Source organism: Lacerta agilis, chromosome 9 (assembly GCF_009819535.1).
Source record: "Lacerta agilis isolate rLacAgi1 chromosome 9, rLacAgi1.pri, whole genome shotgun sequence".
Classification (NCBI taxonomy): Eukaryota; Metazoa; Chordata; class Lepidosauria; order Squamata; family Lacertidae; genus Lacerta; species Lacerta agilis.
Window position 1 is genome coordinate 15,424,260 of NC_046320.1, and position 22,882 is coordinate 15,447,141.

At 42.7% G+C, this 22,882-nt stretch overlaps 1 protein-coding gene across 1 annotated transcript; it reads left to right on the forward strand.

Moving 5' to 3' along the window:
* The first annotated feature begins 1,773 nt into the window (after positions 1-1,773).
* Positions 1,774-22,521, forward strand: ZCCHC4 (zinc finger CCHC-type containing 4). Its single transcript, XM_033160658.1, has 13 exons — positions 1,774-1,899; positions 10,519-10,637; positions 11,616-11,698; positions 13,727-14,002; positions 15,040-15,120; positions 15,886-15,958; positions 18,121-18,271; positions 19,042-19,142; positions 19,773-19,894; positions 20,295-20,370; positions 20,679-20,730; positions 21,120-21,276; positions 22,173-22,521. The coding sequence occupies exons 1-13, from the start codon at positions 1,821-1,823 to the stop codon at positions 22,264-22,266; spliced, it is 1,464 nt and encodes a 487-aa protein (XP_033016549.1). The 5' UTR covers positions 1,774-1,820; the 3' UTR covers positions 22,267-22,521.
* Positions 22,522-22,882: the final 361 nt, after the last annotated feature.

Here is a 22,882-nt window from a genome sequence, read left to right on the forward strand (position 1 = left end):
GATTGCTGCCTTAGCATCTATGGGGAGTAAAGTCTCAGGGTGAGGAGCCAGAAATTTCTTTACCTGCAATTATCAGGACCTCCAGGTATGGGGCAGTATATAAATTCAATGAATGAATGAATGAATGACCTGGCTCTGTTTATTCTTAACTATTATAGCCTTCCTTAATGGGAAGTTGGAGCTACACTTGCTGCTTCGCAAATGATTCATGAAGGGTCTTCACTAGTGAAAGGTGGTGGTGGTGTGCTTTGCCCCCTTCCATTGGCAAGGCTTCAGTCATTATGTACTTCCCATGCAGTTTTAGAAGCCTACAAGCTTCTGGAGCAGATTTGTGGGTGAGTTTTTTGTGGGGAGGCAATAGGGGGCTACAGGAAAAGGAGGAAATGACAACAAGAAGAAAAAAACCATCTCCCTCCCACTTTGCTCTGGTGCCCCGTGTAACTCAATTGAGTAAAAGTCTGGATCCAACCCAGTATCAACAATGCAAGGAGGCAACTGTGGTGCTACTCACTGATGCAGCACACTTTTCAGCATTCAGTAAGGTATCAAGCGGCACCCACCTGGAAGAAAGTACTAGTGATATGTTCACACCTGTTTAGTGACTGAGACTAGACTAGGAGAAGATGGGACAGCTGGAGCTGGCAACCTGGTCTGGACAACTCTTCCCCAAAGAGCAACAGTCTCCTGGTTTGAGTGCCTATGTTTTAAATACAAGAGGAGCTCTCGGTGTAAATGGAGGAGCCCAGGTCAACAAAATTGTTGACTACCTCTGGCCATAGCTGTCAACTTTTCGCTTTTCTTGCGAGGAATCCTATTCAGAATAAGGGCATTTCCCTTAAAAAAGGGGGAAAGTTGACAGATATGCCTCTGGCTCCTGTTGGGTTTAAGCAGCCCACGGCCCACTTTCTGCTACAGAGTCTTCAAATCAGGCAGGAATTGAAAATATTTCAGTTCAACAAGATGGGGGGGGGGGGGTTGGGGGCAGAGATGAAAAAGGAAACAAAAGATGTATTTTTTAAAAAGAAAATCAGGCAGGAAACTAAGCGGCGGGGCATGTGCACACAAATCTAAACCAGGGTTTTCCAAAACTGGTTTTTTAGCTGCTTTTTTGGGGGGAGGACTACAACTCCCATCATCGTTAGCTAGCAGGACCAATGGTCAGGGATGATGGGAATTGTGGTCAGAAAAAACAACAACTGGCGACCCTACGTTTGGGAAAGCCTGCTTAAGTTTGGAGATCTAACCAATCTTTTCTCCTCATCCTCATCCTCACCCTTGCTTGGTTTCGCTGGGAAGCCCAAGACAGAGATTGGGGAAGTTTGTGGTGGGGAATAGAGAGAGGAATAAATCCTAGAGCTAGGAAAAAGTTAGAGAGGAATAAATTCTAGAGCTAGAAAAAATATAGAGAGGAATAAATTCTAGAGATAGGCTAAATCTAGAGTAAATCCTAGAGATAGGAAAAAATAGAGAGGAATAAATCTAGAGATAGGAAAAATACAGGGAGAGCCTAACTCTCGTTCCTGCCGTTTCGGAGTGAGGAGGAGAGGCAGTGTGCGGCTAGGGGGCTAAAAAAAAGGCGCCGAAGAACCAGGAGGCTCGGGGAGGCTAGAGTTCGAATCCTCCTCTCTTGCAGTCTCTGCCTCTCTCGGCCTTGACGGGGCGGGGATCGGGCAAGGCAGCGGCATGCAAAAAGAAAAAAAGAAAAGGACACACAAAAAAGGGCGGAGTGATGGATCAGCCGCTTGTCGGCCATTTGCATTTCGCTCCGCCTGCAATTTAGGAGGAGGAGGAGCCCCTCGGCCACCCGGGGGGAAGCCGCGATGGAAGACGGGCAGCGCCCCGGGGTGGCGGTGGTGCTTGACCGGGGCCCCTCGAGCCCAGCTCCCCGCTGCCCTCACGGTGAGTCACCTCCCCGCCCTTTCCTCCCATCTTAACGATGGTTGCTTTCTGCTTTCTGCATCCCACTTTTCTTCCCCCACCCCGGGCAAATCTCGCCTATCCTTATAATTGTCGCCTTTGCACCCCGCCTTCCCTCCCGAGGAGCTCAAGGCGGCTTAACCTTCAGCTTTGCGCCTGTTTCCTCCTTGCAACAGCCCTGCGAGGTAGGCTACAGGCTGAGAGTCACCCCCAGGGAGCTTCACGGCCAGCTGGGGGCTCGAACTCGGGTGCTTTCCCAGGTCCTCACCAGTGTTTCTCAAAACTTGGGTCTCCCATCGTTTGCTGGAATACAATTCCCATCACCCCTGGCTAGCAGGAGATCAGGGATGATGGGAGTTGTAGTCCAGCAAACAGCTGGAGAGCCCAGGTTTGAGAAACACTGCAAGCACTATGTCGCACTGGTGTAGTTTTACTACAATATGAATCATCTTTTGAAGAGTGGTAGGTGCAGTCTGGCCATACATAAATGCTTCCAAGGTCGCACTCCTAAACACGCTTAACTGCGGAGCAAGTGGGGCTTACTTCTGAGTAAGCACAGCACAGGATTGCATTGCCAAAGAGTCTTCCACCGCCTCCTTTCATTTGGGACCCCAACTTGTAGCAATGTAATTGAGGTGTGTGGCTGCTTTTGTTTTTTGGTTCTGTTTATTCCTCTGAAAGATTATTTAGGTGCGATCCAGCCATGCAGAAGCGCTTCCAGGGTCACAGTCCTAAACACACAACTAGGGAGCAAGCAGAACTTACTTCTGAGTAAGCACAGCACAGAATTGTGACGCAGATCCTACAAAGGGTCTTCCACAGTGTGCTTTCATCTTCTCATCTTGTATCAATATACCGGTAGTTTAGGTGTGTGGCTGTTTGTTTTTGTTGTGCTGTTGTTGTTTTTAGCTCTGAAATATTTATTATTAATAATCTGTTAAAATGATCCTGCCGTACAGAAGATCTTCCAAGACTGTAACACTAAACACACTTAACTTGGGAACAAGGGGAGCGATCAGGCAGGGAACTAGGCAGAGGGCCTTCTCAGTAGTGGCTCCCGCCCTGTGGAACGCCCTCCCTTCAGATGTCAAGGACAACTATCCGACTTTTAGAAAACATCTGAAGGCAGCCCTGTTTAGGGAAGTTTTTAATGTTCAAAGTTTTATTCTGTTTTTAATGTTCTGTTGAAAAGCCGCCCAGAGTGGCTGGGGAAACCCAGCCAGATGGGCGGGGTAGAAATAATAATAATAATAATAATAATAATAATAATAATAATTAGTAAGCACAGCACAGAATCACATTGCAAATCCTACAAATCCTGTTTATATTTAGGGGAAAGATTAACAATGCATTCCAACTTAACTTGTCTAGCTGAAGTACCGTAAATTCCCTTGCGTTAAGTGGCAGCAGTAAAACAGGGTCATTTCTCCCACTGGAACCAGTAGGGCTTAAAAGTACCTACCAATTTTTCTAGGAGTTTATTTAGGATTTGGAAGTTTTATGTGTGTTTTTTAAACTTGTTTTTGTTAGCTTCAGTGGGGAGTTTAGTGACCTGTTGTTGCTTTTCTGCTTAATCTACATAATGAGGTTGCAACATTTTTTCCCCTGTAGTGTCATGTTCTTCCAAGAAGAACTGGAAAATAAAATGTGAGAAATACTTAATAAAAGGCAGCGCATCACAGAGGCAAAAACCAAACAAAATGGAAAATGGAAGCAAAAGCAGTCCAGTCAAATAAAGTTGGAGGAGAGGGAGAGCTCGCAAGGCCACAGTTTGTGATGATAATGCTGGAGACAGTTCTAAGCAGCAAAGAATTAAGGCTGCAGGGCCTTGTTGGTCCTCCCTGACCCTGAGGTTCTCCACCCCTATATGGTGTTTGCTCCAACCCTTTGGGGTTCCTTTTACTGTCTCACAGCAGAGTTACCCAGAAAGTAGTCCTGCTTTCTTCATAGCAGTAGTCCAGCTCTTTATCGGTGAATCCTCTGAAGGAATAAACACCATTCAGTTCTCAGGGGTGGAGGAAGGGGAGGTGCAGTGTGTCTTCGCTGAGAGGGGTGAGAGGTGGTACATTACACCAGCTAAATTGGCAAAAATGCACAAAGGTAATAATAAATGTTGGAAATGCAAAGAAAGTATTGGCTCCTTCCACCATATGTGGTGGGAGTGCAAAAAGGTAAAATTGTTTTGGGATGAAATATATAACGAACTGAGAAAAATGTTAAAGTATAATTTTGTCAAAAAGCCAGAGGCGTTTTTATTAGGCATTACAGGTACGGAAATCAAGAAAGAAGATCTAAAAATATTTCAGTATGCAGTGACGGCAGCCAGAATCCTAGTGGCACAAAAATGGAAGTAAGATATATTACCGACAAAAGAGGAATGGATAATGAAATTAACAGAGTACGCAGAGTTAGACAAAATGACAGGAAGACTTCGTGAACAGCGAGACCAAAAATTCATAAGAGACTGGACTAAATTTACAAATTATTTGAAAGAAAAAACTCAAATACGTTAATAGGATTACAAGAGGCTTTGTAGTTATAGAAGAAATATTGTTGTAAAATGAAATAAGTAAAAATGATGTTAAATATGAATAGTAAAGCAATGGTAAAAATAAGAGGTATAGAAACAAAAAAGAGGAAAAATTTCTGAAACCAGAAGGAGGGATTGAGGGAAGTCATGGCTATAAAAGCCAAAGTATTAGAATGGATATGATGTAATTATATATACAATATGTATAATATACTGTATGTTGGTAAAATCAATAAAAATGATAATGCAAAAAAAGAGAGAGGGGTGACATTTGGCGCGCTGCCCGCCCGCGACTCCCAAGGGGGGGAGCTGCGCCGCTTTGCCGGCGGCATTCCCCCCTCCCCCCTTCATTTTGACAGCTGGGGGAGGCTTGGGAGTCGTGGGTGGGAGGCACGGCAAATGTTCACCATCCGCGGCTCACTCCACCCCCGGCTGCAGATCGCGCGTGCCTCTCTGTGCACCCGAGTGGCTGTCCCACACCTGGGAGGGCACCCTCCGTGCCCTGCCCCCCTCGGGAGCGCACCCCACCACCTCAGGAGCGCGCCCACCCTGGGTAGCGTGGGCATATGCTCCACTGCTGGGGGAGCGTCGGTGGAGAGACCACAGCGTAGTCCCCCGGCTTCTGCCATCCCGCTCCTTGCATGCCAGGCGGGCCTAAAAGCAGAGCCCACCCTCTGCATTTCCTTTGCGGTGGCCTTCCCAGAAAAAGTCACGGAGGGCTGCCGCCAAAACCGCCCTCCTCAGGCCAGGCCCGCCCCGCTCTCGGCAGCCTCGGCTTCGGAAGGAAGCACTGTCCAGTTCCCTCCGGAGGCGGGAAATTGGAAAGGGAAAGACGCAAAAGAAACACACACACACACACACACACACACACCCCGCTTCTTTGAGTAACTTTGTATTGTGTTTCATAAACGAGGATCCCAGGGGATGCAGCTCACTAGACCTGAGTTTTCTCGTGTCGTTACTTTTAAAACCTTTTTTTTTTTTTTTTTTGGAGAGGTATATAATTTTTATTGGATTTTCTGTTTTACAATTTTTAAACCAGACCTGGAATGCACGGCCATTCAAACAGAGGACACCTTCATACGGAGAACTGTCACCCGTCCACATCCTAAGCCTCTGATAGCCCTGAAAATTGACAACTTTCTTCTGTAAAATAGGACACCTGGGCATCTTATATTTGCTGTTCTTCTTCTGCTAATGAGTGAATGTGAAGCCAGTTCCTCTTTCATCCCGGCCTTTCCCACATTCTGCACAATCGAAATAGGATTTGTTTGTTTGTATACTTAGGTTACTTCCTAAACAAACAATGCAAAATTAAGAGACTCTCTCTCTCTCTCTCTCTCTCTCTCTCTCTCTCTCTCTCTCTCTATATATATATATATATATATATATATATAAAGTGAGTATTTTGCTCCCTATGGCTGGGAGTGCTAGGATGGGAAGCATCCATGTAATCCACATACCAGTGTTGCATCAGAGGAGCACTTTGCTTTAGTTTTTAGGGGGGAGAGATAGAGAGGTTGCACTGGAAGTAAACAAGGACACCGCAGGGACTTGAACCCCATCCTGGAAACCAGGAGTGCCAACCACCATCGCCAGGCATAGGCAAACTCGGCCCTCCAGATGTTTGGGACTACAACTCCCATCATCCCTGACCACTGGTCCTGTTAGCTAGGGATGATGGGAGTTGTAGTCCCAAAACATCTGGAAGGCCGAGTTTGCCTATGCCAGAGTCCAGCACCTTTTGCTTTTTTGCCGGGGGGGGGGGGCAATGCAACAAGGTGAAAAGCAAAACCTGAGAAAACACTCTGAATACAGAATGTTCTCTCAGGAAAAAAGAAAACCCTTAAGAGTTATGAAGTTGCAGACAGAACACAATCAAGGTTTTATCCCTTGCCAAGCAAGGGATATTCACCTAGATGTGGTTAAGTCACAGAATGCCATTTTGACTGCCGTTAATTTGCAGGGCAGAGCAGAGAGACTGCTTCCAGTCTTCAAACTCTGCCTTTATGGTCACCTTTTCGTTTGTCCCTCTTGAAGTGTGGATTCATGGGTCTGGAAGTTCCTTCTGCTGGTCTGTGAAAAGCAATCTGGACTCATTAGTTCGTCCCCAGCCCTTTCCCGCCAATTCCAGAGAAATGGAACACAGCTGTTCTTACCAACATGACTTCTGCAGGAAGAGCTGGCTTCACCTGAGTGTGGTGGGCTCTTGGACAGAACTGTGAAGAGATCAAGGGGGGTGGGGCGGGGAATGGAGAGACCAGCACAAAAGGATTGTACAGTACTGAAAAAGATCACTGAATTGTGGAGTGTGAAGTTCACTTGCCATTAAGTTTCCTGAAGGCTTGCAAAATTCTATTTCTCGCGTCACTGAGATGCACCTGGAAGAGACTAGGGTCTTCAGCAGCCCTCCCTTCCAGACACAGAGGAGCAAAGACAGCAGGTTACCTAAAGCAGCGCAGTCAAGATGCAGGTGTCTCACAATCATACACTGCAGATGTTCACTTGATGTATCAAGAGCTCTGACGCTGCCTCTTATTTGTCAATTGAGCAAATCTGCTTCAGGCACAGGTAGCTCTGCGAGGTCTGATGTACCTTATTGTGTGGTGGTGGCACAGGAAAGGGCCTCCCCTGCAGTGGTGTCCCAACAATAGAAGTCCCTCCAGGTAGAAGCACCGAGACAGACTGCATTAGGCTTTCCAGTTCGCAGCTCTTCTGAACAAGTGATTGAATAACCAACATTGCTCAATACAAGCTCTTTGGCATATTTAGTTTGTATATTTTATGTATTACTCCATTTAGAGCCTACCTTTTCTCCAACGGGCTCAGGGTACTTGAATGGTCCCCCTCACTGCAACCTGAAAGAATCTTTGTACAAAGACAGGTAGGTAGCCGTGTTGATCTGCCGTAGTTGAAATAAAATAAAATTTAAAAATAAAATTTACTTTTTTTTAAAAAAAATGCCACCAGTAGCACCTTAGAGTCCAACTACGTTTGTTCTTGGTATGAGCTTTCGTGTGCATGCACACTTGGTTAGCGAAGGAAGTTATCTATAGTCCCCAAGAAGCTATCACAAAATGGCCTCAAAGCATTTTTGTCAACAAGGCAACCTGAGCTAACATGAAATTAAAAGGAGCTATGTTGTCTTCTCCCCTTCTGCTTTGCTCTTTATCACGTGCACAGCCTTCGATCCCCCTGGATCCCCCTGCCCTTCTCACTTCTAAGTCTTACCTGTGTTGAAATCTTCCCAATCTTGGTTTTTCTAACTTCGGCAACAGAAACCCCAGCCTGTTCTGTTTTTTGAAATGGTTTCTCCAGTTGCCTTTTAAAAGAAAAGCCTTCTATTTTCTGTATTTATTCTTCACTCTGCTTGAAGCAGACTTCATATCCGCCTACCCTTTTCTATGCTCCTTTTTACATCCAAAGACATGTTGGTTGAAAGGTAAATAAACTTGATTTCGCCCTTCATTTGTCTTGGTCTTCCCTTGGCTTTTCTAGTCATCAGGTATTTCTGTTTTTCTTGATGCTCCTTAAAATCTTCATCTTGGTATTTTTATCAGTTTTCAGTTTAAATTTTGCTTGGTTAAGCTTTCTTTGGGGGGCTTTCTCAAAGTCCATCATCTTTCCGCAATTTACTCTCCCTGTTTTATTAGGATTAATTCTTTGTTGGCCTTCTGTTTTCTTTCAGTTTCCTTTTAATTTAAAATGTATTGCCTCTCCTAACACTTTTTAGGGAGTTGCAGAATTAAGATCTCCCCCCCCCTCTCTCTCTCTCTGTCTACAAGCAACATTTAAAATTGTCAACTGACCAGTGAGAGGGCTAAAACCAGTATTACAGCCAGGGACAGTCTCACTCACTAGAATCTGGCTCGCTCCTTCCACCACCTGTTGGTCATAAGGGCACATAAAAAAGTCCCTCGGCGCATTGATACAGTGGGTACAAATGTATTTGTTTTCAACATAGGGTGAGAAATTAGTGCCCACTCCCTAATAACAAGGTTGCTGGGGTGCCAACTTGAATAAAATATTGGGAGGGGGTGGTAAGCCCTGCCCTACATAGTCACATGACATGGCACACCCACCATTTAAGTGGCAATGCCCATCAACTTTGGGGGGAGGTCCCGACCCCTAAAATATTTTTTGGGGGGGCTTAAGAGGAGTTAGCTCCTAAGCTGGGGTATGTGTCATTCCTGAATCAATGTCTTTGTATGTCATTCCTGAATCAATGTAGCACCTGCTGTGCCTTTTAATGGCATTTTGTCCATGTTTCACACTGATCTGAGCATTAAAGATTTGGGTAGACCCTGCAACCTGATCTTGAATTCTTGAGTGGGAGCCAGGAAACTCTCCTCCACAGTGTGCTTTTTCCAGAGGCTCTCCTTGTGGAAGGGGCCCCAAAACGGACAGCCTTTCGCTTTAAGAAAATGCTGAGAAACTGCTTTAAGAAAATGCTAAGAAACTGTTAAAGCTTTGAAACTGCACACTTTAGCCAATATGCTTCTGTTCCACCATAGAGATTAAACCTCTTGAGATCCTCCTCTGCTTCCAGATGGTAATCTGAAGGTTTAACAAAATTTATTAAGACTCCTTCAAAGGGGAAATAGGGGCATATCAGTTATTGCTCTGGGGCAGGGAGAGGCAGTTCTGCTAGTTTGCAGCCTAAACTGGCTGTGGATGAGGGCACCAATTACCTTATACCATCCTCAGGAGACTTTTGCTTCTATTCTAAGCACTTCCTTTTTTTTAAGGCAAAGCATGAATGTTTAAATCAATATATCTATATTTTTAAAATGAGGATGCAGCATTCAATGTGCCAAAAGAATGTACTGTACTTCTATCTGATGAATAAAGCCAGTAGGAAACTGCATTTCGAACAGTAGCACCTGAAAGCTCATACCAAGAACAAACTTAGTTGGTCTCTAAGGTGCTACTGGAAGGATTTTTGTTTGTTTGTTTCGACTACGGCAGACCAACACGGCTACCTACCTGTAACTGCATTTCAAACACGAGTAAAGAACCTGCCATGACTACTCTTTAAATATTGAGTTGATTTCAAGGGGTCAGCAAACTTTTTCAGCAGGGGGCCGGTCCACTGTCCCTCAGACCTTGTGGGGGGCCGGACTATATTTTGAAGGAAAAATAATGAACGAATTCCTATGCCCCACAAATAACCCAGAGACGCATTTTAAATAAAAGCACACATTCTGCTCATGTAAAAACATGCTGATTCCTGGACCGTCCGGGGGCCGGATTTAGAAGGCGATTGGGCCGCATCCAGCCCCCGGGCCTTAGTTTGCCTACCCATGATTTACTGGTAGATTCAGTCTCACACAGTCCCCATCCTACTGGCATGGCTGTGAGAAAGAAGTTGGGAAGCTTTTGCTTCTGTTTCAGATTAAGCGCTGGTCTTCTGCAAAGTTTTTATTTATTTTACAAGTTGCATAACTCTGTATCACTACTGGTCTACATAAAAATAGAAAAGAAAAAGAACTATATGGAGAGATTTTAATCCTCTGTTTCCCTGCAGCCATGTGGACAGAGAGACAGCCTCTCTCCTCCCTCAGACATGCCCAGAAAAAGAACCTGTTGCCGGGGCGAATTCTCGTTGCTAAGCAGACTTGCTTCAAGGACAGGCTTGTTTCAAGGATCAGTTCAAGTTTATTTTTGGAATACACCAAAATATGGAACTGTTATTCCCACCCTCCTCAGTATTTTAGTGTAGGCCTTCAATTCCTCCCCCAAGTTCAGTCAGTTTCTTCTAAATATTCTCTCCCTTGCCCGTATCCCCCAAAGATTGCTGACAGGTCAAGTGAGATCTTGAAAATTCTTCCTTTGATGCACTTAATCTTTTAAGAATAATGTACCTTTTTTAAGTTAAGGGCCTATATTTCAATGACTTAAGTGGGAACAAACTCTGCCTGCTTCATTTGGGCGAACACCTTAAGTGCATTTTTGTTATCAATTTCAAACATTGACTATTGCTATTACTTGTTGCAAGATTATATTATCCCCCCCCCAAAAAAAATCCAGTGTTTTCGGAATATAAATCTTTCAATGCTTTTCTCTCTTAGGCCCCACCCTTCTGTTTGCAAAGATTGTTCGAGGGAAAGAAGAGGGAAGAAGATTTTATGCTTGCTCTGCTTGCAGAGAAAGAAGAGACTGTAACTTTTTTCAGTGGGAAGATGAAAAGGTATACAGTACCAAAAGAATAAAGGTTTCAACAGTACGGTTGGTCCATTTAATCCTCAAGAACGTTGTCAAAACACCAAATTTGAGCACCCTTAAATTGCATTGATTTCCGTTAGAGGATTAAGCACACGGTGTTTAACTGTGGTTTATATTCTCAGCTTGTAGAGTTCTTGTGAGCAAAGGGCTTGCTAAGGAGTGGAATCGTAGGGTTACATCCAGATACAATCATACTTAGACCCATTGAAATCAGGGTGGATTTGATTTAAAATAAATCGATTTAAATCACTAGTCAGTAAGACTTGATTTAAATCACTAGTCAGTAAGAATTGATTTAAATCATTATTTTTTTTTACAGAAAGACTCATTCTTGATGGTATAATCTTAATATTTAAAACCAGATGAAGGTTTCATTTTTGGAATAATAAATTTTCAGAGTAGTTTTAAAGTTATATCAAAAATTACTAATTTGGTTATACTATACATAGTCTATACATAGACAGATAATTATGAAATTATTGTGAGGTTTTAATAAGTTAAGTGTTTATAGTTGGACAACTTTTCTGCTGTACTTTATTGGAAGGAGAAAAATAATCATTTCCTTAATAACAATTTAAACTATTTAACTAAAACAATAACATTATAGCATATGTATCCTCCATGTTTGTTAACTGATGTGGTTAATTTTGTTTATTTATTTTTTTAAACTTAGACTGAGTTTTAGCACACAAGAAAAACTTAAAACACATCCTTATTTCCTGATGAATAGCCTTTGGACTATAATATAACTTAAACAGAAAACTATCTTTAGGAACATTTTTTCTCCAAAAGCATTTTATTTTAATTTAATTCTGAGAGAAAAATTTGAAACTTGAGCTGGACTGAATTCTCGAAAACCATATTTGTTTGTGATAAATATTGTATGTATTGTAAATATGTAAATATTGAATTTCTACGTATATTTCACCCACGTTTTCCTCAGGTATCAGAAGCTAGACTTTCAGCACGGGAAATGTACAACCAACGCCATCAACCATTATTATCTCACAGAGACAATGTAGAGAGGTACCTATACAATTATTATTTTTATTTGAATGAATTGGTGTTACTTTTTAAAAATAAAAACAAAACCATGGGTAGTATCTGGTGTTCCTGTACAGCAGGCATGTACAACAGGTAGATCGTGATCTACCGGTAGATCACTGGACGTCTGTGGTAGATCACCAGTAGATCAGTGGCTCCCCCCAAAGAAGCAAAAAAACTTTGGCTCCCCTAAAAAAACCCTCAACGTCTTTGCCCTGCACCCCTAAAATGACCTGAACCAATAAAACAGGGCTTTCCTTCCTAAAAAAAGCTCAATGTTGCTTTCCTCCTCCCTAAAGAAGCTCAAAAACTTTTACGTGAACCCCTAAAAACAGGGCTTTCCTTCCTAAAAAAAGCTCAACAACTTTGACCTGAACCCCCCAAAAGAGGGTAGATCACTGCCAATTTTTAACTCTGAGTAGATCGCATTCTCTTGGAAGTTGTCCACCCCTGCTGTACAGTACTGCCTAGTGCAAGAGGTTTCTGCTTGCAGAAAGGAATTTCCCCCTCTTTGCTCCAGGGAATCTTCAGAGTAGACCCCCCCCCCCCCCGAGTTTGTTTATTTTTTTGTACTTTTCAAGTTTATACATTTCACTAATTTTACATTCATTTTGACATTTCAAAACTTGACTTCCATCCCCCTCTTTCTGCGGTTCCTTAAATTAATATCTTCTGCATATCCAGATTAACTTAATTTGCTCATTTATTCATCTTCTTTAAATAAATGCTCTTATAAAGCTGCAGGATATTCCATAAGTTTTTGTATCCATTTTTCCTTTACTGGGACTCCTGCTTCTTTCCATTTCGGGGCAAGTAACATTCTTGCTGCTGTAGTAGCATACATGAGTAAGTTTTTATACATTACAAGTAGTTATGTCCCTATAATTCCCAAAAGAAAAGCTTCTGGGTTTTTTTTTTTAACAAAGGTTATTTTAAACATCCTTTTCATTTCATTATATATCATTTCCCAGTAAGCTTTAACCTTACTATAAGGCCACCACATATGATAGAACCTTCTTTCTCATTACATTTCCAACACTTACTTGATTTAAATTTTTACATTTTTGCCAATTTACTTGGTGTTAGATACCATCGATATATCATTTCCATATAATTTTATCTTAGACCAGGGGTCGGCAAGGTTTACCTCGCCTGGGCCGCTTCACTCCAGCGGAGATCTCTCCGTGGGCCAAATCACGCGTGTGCATGAGCGCGCGCAGCTGCGATTTCCAGCGTCTGCATCTGCGCAGACATGATTTCCGGCATCTGCGTCTGCGCAGATGCGATTTTTGGTGTCTGAGCATGCGCAGACACGATTTCCGGCACCACGAAAGTGAGTCCCTATGCTGCGCTGTGCCGCTTTAGCACAGCGCGCAGGGACTTGCTGAGCAGGTGGCTCAGTTCGGGGGTGGCTCGGGGGCCGGTTAAGCGACCCCCGTGGGCCGCTTGTGGCCCATGGGCCTTAGGTTGCCTATCCCTGTGTTAGACCATAACATGCTGTTGTACAAGCAGAGTTCATCTACAGGTGAAACTCGAAAAATCAGAATAACGTGGAAAAGTTCATTTCTTTCAATAATTCAGCTTAAAAGCTGAAACTAATATATGAGATAGACTCATGACATGCAAAGCGAGATATGTCAAGCCTTTATTTGTAATAATTGTGATGATTATGGCGTACAGCTGATGAGAACCCCAAATTAACAATTTCAACTTTGGAGTTATCATCAGCTGTACGCCATAATCATCACAATTATAACAAATAAAGGCTTGACATATCTCGCTTTGCAGGTCATGAGTCTTATCTCATATATTAAACCCCAGTAGCTAATGAAAACAATTGCTTACATAAATGGACTTTTCCACGATATTCTAACTTTTCGAGTTTCACCTGTAGATGGGTGGAGAGACACTCTTAGGGTAAGGAGTTGGAGGCGAGGCTAACAGAGGACGAAGGAAGTCAAATGCTGTTACAGCTCTGTGACAGATTTTTAATTTGTGTTCAAATATAAGGTACAAGGAGTATACAGCGTTGCCACTGTTGGAAAGGAGGTTTTGCAGAGAGTGCCAGCTGCTGCTGTTGCCATCAGAGTGGGGAAGACACCTGGGCCATCAGGTCCTTAGTGACGTCTCTGTTGCCCAGCTGAAAAGGCCCAGCCAGCTCCTCATCCCTCTGGAAAATAAGAAGACAAATGCACAATACCTGTTCACCGAGAGAAGCTGCCAGTTCCTGCTGGACCTTATTACCACACTGGGTTTTAAAAGGGTGCTTTGTGTTGGCACCCCAAGGTAAGTCACCTGTAAATTGGTACCTCTTAGGGTTCTAAAACGCTTTGTCTTCATTTTTATTTTGAATAAAATTTTATTGATTTTCCAAAAATATCAAAAAATGGGTAAAAAAAATCATAACCAAATTAAACCATAATCTTTGGTCGACTTCCCTCCACTCCCCCTCTTGGTTCCATTATAATATACTTGTTCATGCACGTCTGTAAAATCTTAGAGTATACATAACAATCCAATTTTAAAACCTTCATCTTATTACAAGTGACTTTTAAAAGTTATACTAATGTAAAACTCTGTACACAAAGCTGTTGTTTGTTAATTTGAATTTCTTTCCCTGTAAAATAAAACTATGCAATAAAAATTAAAAAAGAGAGTCCCATGGAGTGCAAAAAGATCAAACTTATCCATCCTTAAAGAAATCAGCCCTGAGTGCTCACTGGAAGGACAGATCCTGAAGTTGAGGCTCCAGTACTTTGGCCACCTCATGAGAAGAGACGACTCCCTAGAAAAGACCCTGATGTTGGGAAAGATGGAGGGCACAAGGAGAACGGAACGACTGAGGATGAGATGGTTGGACAGTGTTCTCGAAGCGACTGGCATGAGTTTGGCCAAACTGCGGGAGGCAGTGAAAGATAGGCGTGCCTGGCATGCTCTGGTCCATGGGGTCACGAAGAGTCGGACACGACTGAACGACTGAACAACAACAGTCTATTAAACATTAAAAGCCTCCCTCAACAAACCTTAGGAGAAAGCAAGTTTGCTGTAGCTTCCAAAAACTCGAAGCTTCATAATGAGCTTTGTCTGTGAAAACTTCAAAGGCTGCCTTGCCTGTAAGAGACCCCCTGCACATATCACCATGTTGTAAAGAATTGCTTGTACCCTGTTACTTATATAGTCTTGGGATTCATGGCTTTATTTTTTTTGGGGGGGGGGGGAATAGGTGGCTTCCTTGTTAGTTTAAAAAGAACATTCTGTATCATTGTGTGTTGTCTTGATATTCACGTATCTTGCGTTTAAATGGTTTGTGTTAATCTTTCCAGGCTGCATGAATTCATCAAATTCCAAACATCGCAGGAACAGAAGATCTGCATTAAGAGCCTTTTGTTAGATATTGATTTCAGGTAGGCTTTTATTAAGAGTTATTTCCCCCCCTCTGATCAAAACCACCTCAAAGCTTATTTTATCTAGCCAATGAGCTTTGGTCAGTGTGCTCTGTTTGCCAGGAGAAGAGCTCTTGTGCTAGCAGGAGGCAGAGTTTTGCACAGAGTGGCTGTGCAAAAAAGGAATAAAGTGCAACAGTTGTGCTAGCAGAAGCTTGTGCCGAAATAAATTCTTCTTGTGCAATCCGTTGAACAACCAACTTCGATAATGTACATTCTTTTGCTTTGCGCAACAGTTGGCTACGAATCGGTATAAATGATTATTCCCCTGTGCTGTGTAGATGTAGACTTGATCTATGAGATATGGGGAAGTGGTCAGCTCTTTTAAGAATGTCACGTGGACCCTAGGAGCAGGAATAGGCCTTGAGAAGTGAAGAGGTATCTGGAGGTCAGGGGAGGGGAGAAAAGAAGGGCAGAAATTCCTAGTGACGCAGCAATAGAACCGCTAGCACATCTGCAAAGCTAAGCAGGGTCTGGTGTGGTTTCAAATTGGATGGGAGACCGCGTGTGTTGATATTCTTGGGCCCTTTCCAATTCTATAATTCTGTGATTCTATGACAAGGCACTAAGGAGGAGGAACCTGATGGAAGTGTAGGTGGCAACTTTAAGGGCAGAGAAAATAGGAAAAGGGCCATTTCACATGCTGACTTGAGGCAACAAGTCAATTTTTGCAGACTTCTTTTCTTTTTTTTTTTTTTGAATATAATGGGAATAATTAATTTACAGGTACTCTCAGTTTTATACAGAGGAGGACTTCTGCCATTACAACATGTTTAACCACCATTTCTTTGCTGGAGAGGTAAGGCCTAGCCAAATATTGGGAATTTTTCTTATGAATACTACATGTGGAATCTAGCACTTCTCTCATTTCTTTGAATGAACATTAGGAGCTAAGCTGATATTTTTATTGTTATTTATTGAATTTGTATACTGCTCTATACCCGGGGGTCTCAGGGCGGTTCACAGAATAAAATTGAGATATAAAATCACAAGATACCTAATAAAAATAAAACAACAGCCCAATAGCCCCCCCCCCAAAAAAAAAACACATTTTAAAAGGGCATAGGATATAAATTGGATCAGCCAAAGGCCTGGTTGAAAAGGAACATTTTTGCCTGGCGCCTAAAAGTGTATAATGAAGGCGCCAGGCGAACTTCCCTGGGGAGAGCATTCCACAGACGGGGAGCCACTGCAGAGAAGGCTCATTCTTGTGTTGCCACCCTCCGGACCTCTCGAGGAGGAGGCACATGAAGGAGGGCCTTGGAAGATGATCTCAGGGTCCAGGTAGGGGTCCATATGGAAAGAGACAGTATTTTGTGTGGGGACCTGCTCATTGGGGATTCAAAGACCCGCATAGTCAATGCAATGGACATTTGCTTGTTCTTTCCATTTTTCTCCTGTCTCATCAAGGTGCAGCCCTGTACATGGCTACTCAGAAGGAAGCCCAGCTGAGTTCAGTGGGGCTTATTCCTAGGTTAGCATGTATAGCTTTGCATCTTAAATCAGTGTTTTTCAACCTTTTTTGGGCAAAGGCACACTTGTTTCATGAAAAAAATCACGAGGCACACCACCATTAGAAAATGTTAAAAAATTTAACTCTGTGCCTATATTGACTATATATAAAGTAATTTTCCCACGGCACACCAGGCAACATCTCGCGGCACACTAGTGTGCCACGGAACAGTGGTTGAAAAACACTGTCTTAAATGTTTTAAGAAAAATACAGCGCAATAATATCTCTCAATTAAAATGCGGGTGTAAAACAGATAAAATTATTCCGCACGCTAGAGAGCCATTATGTACGCTTACACATAATTGCATGTAAATAGAATGTATAGGGATATCATACTTTTAAATTCATGCCTTAGAAACGTTTTTCACTACTTCTGAGATTACAATTCTGCTGCACACTGAGTGATTCCTATAGGTCAGGGATGTCCAACAGGTCGATCCCCGGGAAGTTTGGTAGATCGCGGTAGATCGCTGGCTCCTCCACCTGCCCCCTGCCCCCGCCCTCTACATCGCTAGAACGGAAGATGGAGTTTGCTTAGCAATCTTTTTACATTAAGTTGATCTTAACCCCCCACAAAAGCGGGATGTTATCCCCCACAAAAGCTCAACAACCTTGACCTGACCCCCTCCCCCCAAAAGGAGTAGATCACTGCCCGATTTTAAGTGTGTGAGTAAGTGTGTTTCCCGAGGCTCCCAGGGGGGAGGTTTATAAACTGTGAGCTGACACTGAACAAGGACGATAGAGGGAGATGCAAAGACGAATGGTGGGTGAGCCTGGGAGAGGGTAGGAAAATGGTGAGAAGGGGGATAGGGTGAAAATGATAGAAATTTAATTAGGACGGCTCTATGGTACCCTGAAGATAGTGTGTTAAGATTATAGGATTTCGAATTAGTGAAGAGATATGCGATTGATTATCAGCAGCAGTACAAATAAGAAGAATTATAAGATTGATTTAAGAATTACTATGTGATATTATAAGATGTTAAGTTTTTATGATCTGGAATTAAAGATTTCTGAAGGATTATTAAGGTAAAGAAATTTATTGAAATATCTCAAGAAAAGTGGATATAGATAATGAATTTTAAGTTAAAAATGGATGTTACCAAAGTATATTAGTATTGAAGGCAAAGGAGGGAAAACGGGGGAAGTCTTTTTTAAGAAGATCTGGAATAAGAATTCCTTTTATTTGTAAAAAGTAAAGGGATGTAGGCGTTTTGTTATAGATGTATCTATGTTTAGGTTTGTTTAAAAAAAAAGTTGTATGTTGTATTTGTGTATTGTATTGTTTTTGTGTTTTTGTTTATATGGAAAACCAATAAAACCTTATTTTAAAAAAAATTAAGTGTGTGAGTAGATCGCAGTCTCTTGGAAGTTGGATATCCCTGCTATAGGTCAACTGACAGATCACCACTTAGTTTGAAATGGAAGTTGTCTCTGATCTCTTGCAGGCTGCTTATGAGATATGTCAGAAGTTCTTGCAGGAGGACAATGGGCAAGACGTCATCATGGTGGCTGATCCTCCCTTTGGAGGCTTGGTTGAAGCTTTGGCTTTTAGTTTCAAGAAGCTGATTGCAATGTGGAGACAAACAGGAGGTGCAGGTAACTACTTCTGATTTCTGATCAGATTGATATTTGTCAGGGAGCTGCACTCCAATGCCAGACAGAGTCTGGGTGGGTACAGTCAACCCCAGCCACTCCTAGCCAGTGATACGTCTCCCAGCGAGTCTTCCAGCACCTCCCATGGGGAGGAGGACTTATCCTTAGGCAGCCAGGTGGAGTGCAGGCTCCAGGATGTTGCTCAGAGATTCAGCACCGTCCGGCATACCCGTTCTGAGGGGGAGGTGCCACTTCCGTCGCCTGAACTGTGCAGAGGGGTCAAAATACCGGGAATGCAGCCTTTTAGGATGCCGAAATTCCTATGCTGGGGTCGCAGCCGGACACAGGCACTTCCGGATTCTTCTAGCGACTAGGCAGTCATGTTTTTCAGTAGCTCCGCACTGTAAATAGCTTGCACAATAAAAAAAAAACAGTTAAAGACAAGACGGACTTTGTCTTTACTCGTGAGCAACCGCTTTGCAGACCTGACAATATTAAAAAAAACGAATGCAGTTTTTCTAATTCCAAATGGTATATATTTGCTGGACGAATAGAAAGCAACAATGCAAGCAATATTTGGCATTTGCAGTGGGCTGCAAACTTTAATTGGCAGACTCATCCATTAAAGCTTTATCTGAAGAAAAAGGGACAACAGCCATTACAAAACTGTTTACAGGTTTATCTGCTGTCAAGGCTGCTTTGTAGATTTTTATTATCTGTTCCTTTATGTGATAAAAAGTACATTAAAAAAAAAAATTCCTTTGCTTTCCTAGATCCTGCCGACAATAACTTACCCATACTTTGGATATTTCCATACTTCTTTGAGTCACGCATTCTTGAATTTTTTCCAAATTTCAGTATGCTGGATTATCAGGTATGGGCCAAGAGAAGTGGTATTGTGAAGTTAAAAAGAAAAGCATTCTTTCTTCTTCTTCTAAAGCTAGTCATTTCATGGTGGGTATGAACTCTGGCAATTTATTTTGTGTTGGCTAGGATGAGATGAAACCCATCGTCAGAGCACTTTGAATTTCCTGTTCTGACTGATGTTTTTTGTGCTGGAAAGGAAGACAGTGTAGAGCATTGGTCTTTAAGAACCCACTTCTGGGTTGTGGTGGGTTGGAACAGCAGCACGACCACTATAAAAATGCATTGTAATTAAAAAAATAAAAATAAAAAATTGGTCCCAACCACAATTTTGGGGTAAAGGTGGATCCAGCCTCTGAAGAGACTGAAGACTATACAGCGTATTTCACTCTCTCCAAAGTCACACACGTTATCATTCTAGACAGGCTTTTCAGTGGAGCTACGGATGGACTGAAATATGAAAATAGCGGCACCCTAATCTTGCTCTTTTCTTGTCTTTGGGGAAATGGACTTCTAAATATTATAAGCGTAGCTAGAGAATAGATTTAAAATGCACGCGAGGTCTCTTTCCTGACTTGGAATTTAGCTGATAAAAGCTTTTCAGTGTGTTTCAACTCCTCTGTTGTCTTTTATTTTCTAGGTGGACTATGATAATCATGCCCTCTATAAGCACGGAAAGACAGGTCGTAAACAGTCCCCAGTTCGTATATTTACCGACATTTCACCTCATTTGATAGTGCTTCCTGTGGAAGAAGGATACAGGTACAGTGGTACCTCTAGATATGCAGACCTCTGGTTGCATATCTTTCAGGATGCAAATGCGGCAAACGCGGAAGTATTTTTTCGGGTTTCGCCACACACGCATGCGCAAAAGCACTCTATGCGCCGCGTGCATGTGCAGAAGGGGCACCACCAGTTGTGAATTCCTCGGGATGTGGCCGGACCCCCAGAACGGATCCCATTCGCAACCGGAGGTACCACTGTACAGATTTTGTATAACCTGAGTGGAGCTAAAAGGTTTTTGAATTTTACTTTTCTTTTTAAGTGTTTACAAAGTGTTCTCTATTGAGAAATCTGTTTACTTACTTGTAGCGCTGTATCATGAATAATCCTTACAGCAGACTAAGAATTTTAATTGTGTTTTTTTTTCTGGGTCTGCCAGGTTTTGCTCCATCTGCCAGCGGTACGTTAGTTCAGACAACCAGCACTGTGAAATCTGTGATTCATGCACATCAAAAGTAAGTGTGTTTAGAAAGAGTTTTAGCAAGACTTTGCCCTAAACTTTAGTACATATCTTGCAGCATAGCATTTTTGTGTGACTGCAAGAGGATACATACTTGCCCACTTTGGATAAGCATATCTCTTTCTAACAATGTGGCCTGTAAAAGGAATATGGAGGGGTGGGAGAAATAATTTTGCTCTTCTAGTCAAGGAGGATATGCCATGCGTGCAAGGAAAAGGGGACATTGGTATAAAAGCAGGAGGGGGCTAATTTTTTTTCATTTTAAAACTATATACAACTTTTATTTTATGTTTTTTCAAATAGGATGGGAGACGATGGACACATTGTTCCCTTTGCAAAAAATGTGTAAAACCCTGTAAGTATTACAAACGATCACTTTTACCATAAAATTTGCAATCAAAAGATCAAGCTCAAACTATTAAAAGTGTTAAGCAGCTACACTCAACAAGACAGACTCTAAACAAATAGCCTTAATCAATAAGGGACTTGACGGGGTTGGACTAGATGACCCTAGGGGTCCCTTCCAATCTATGATTCTACTGCCCAGAGTTTTCTTCTGTGTTGTGGAAGAACATAGCTCCTTTTGAATTCCCACCACCACCACCACCACCTTTTCCTAGGCTGGCTAGAGACCTGAACAGGGCATTCCCCTTAAGGGTTGCAGGAAATGATCCTACTGGCTGGAATTCTCACATAATTTAACAACTTACTCATTTTCATTGTTACTTTTCCCGCCCTTCACAGCTTGGATTCATTGCAGCGTTTGTGGTCGCTGTGCTCTGCCAGGTCACCCTTGTAAGAATGCTGATACTGGATCTGAGACGGGATGCTTCATTTGTGGAGCTATGGACCACAAACGCGCCACCTGCCCTAATCTACATGTGGTTAGGAGAACACACCAGTAAGTTAATCCTACGATTATCTACTGTGTACTTACAATGTCAACATCCATAAAGGTTCTGAATGTACATTTTTAAGGGGAGGGGTTCTAAACATCCCTTCTTAATATCTTCCCTCTGGCAGCTATTTAGTGCCATTCACATTACAGTGGAACCCCGGGTTACGCACGCGATCCGTTCCGGGTCGCCGTGCATAACGCGGGCATGCGTATCCCGAACGCACGCAAAAACCCAAAAAACCGGAAGTAGCGCGATTTGAGTGTTACTGTGCATGTGCGAAGTGTGCAGAAGCATTCTGCGCATCTGGGGGTCGCGTGTGCTCCGGAAATGCTTCCAAGATGCGGGCGTTCTTAACTCGAACATCCGCAACCCGGGGTGTGCGTAACCCGGGGTTCCACTGTTCAGTGGTACCTCTGGATGCAAACGGGATCCGTTCCAGAGCCCCGTTTGCATCATGAGCAGAACGCATCATGAAGTGTTGCTTATGCCAGTGTTTTTCAACCACTGTTCCGCGGCACACTAGTGTGCCGCGAGATGTTGCCTGGTGTGCCGATGGAAAAATTGAAAAATTACTTTATATATAGTCAATATAGGCACAGAGTTAATTTTTTTTAACATTTTCTAATGGTGGTGTGCCTCGTGATTTTTTTCATGAAACAAGTGTGCCTTTGCCCAAAAAAGGTTGAAAAACACTGGCTTATGCGCATGATGTCATTTTGCACATCTACGCATGCGCGAACCGCTGAACCCGGAAGTAACCCGTTCCGGTACTTCTGCTTTCGGCGTGTTCGCAACCCGCGCTGAATGCAACCTGCAGCAGCCGTAACACAAGGTATGACTGTACCAGTTTTATAGATTTGAAAATGCAGCACTCAAGATTATTTGCCTTGCTTTGCAGAGGCGGAAAGAAGTCAAGGCAAAAGAAGAAGAAGCTGGTGAATGTGAATGCTACGAAAACAACAGGTGGAAAGAAGATGAGAACTGCAGTATAAATTATGGGCTATGTTTGCACGAGTCCTTCATTCGCAGTTCTCCAAATATTAACCTGGATACTGAATATCTGACTGAATCGGAGGCCGTATTTTGCAACTCTGCAAATGTCACTGAAACACCAACGCTTGCTGATGCGCTAAATATGTGGGGAAATATATATATCTTTTTAGTACACTGTGTATATACGCTTTCAACAATGCACAACAATGTAACTGAATTAATATTTTATAAATGTTAATATATTTTTGCAAAACAAAACTTTGTATTTGTTTCCTTACCTTTCCGGAGACTTCAACGACTGTCCTCATGCCTTACTAAAAAGTATATTTCAAAGCAGCTAGCAAGGTAGCAGGATGCACATCAAGATTGCAAAAGGTAAAGGGTAAAGGACCCCTGGATGGTTAAGTGCAGTCAAAGGCGACTATGGGGTTGCGGCGCTCATCTTGCTTTCAGGCTGAAGGAGCCAGTGTTTGTCCACAGACAGCTTTCCAGGTCATGTGGCCAGCATGACTAAGCCGCTTCTGGCACAACGGGATACCGTGACGGAAACCAAAGCGCACATAAACGCCATTTACCTTCCCGCCGCAGCAGTACGTATTTATCTACTTGCATAGA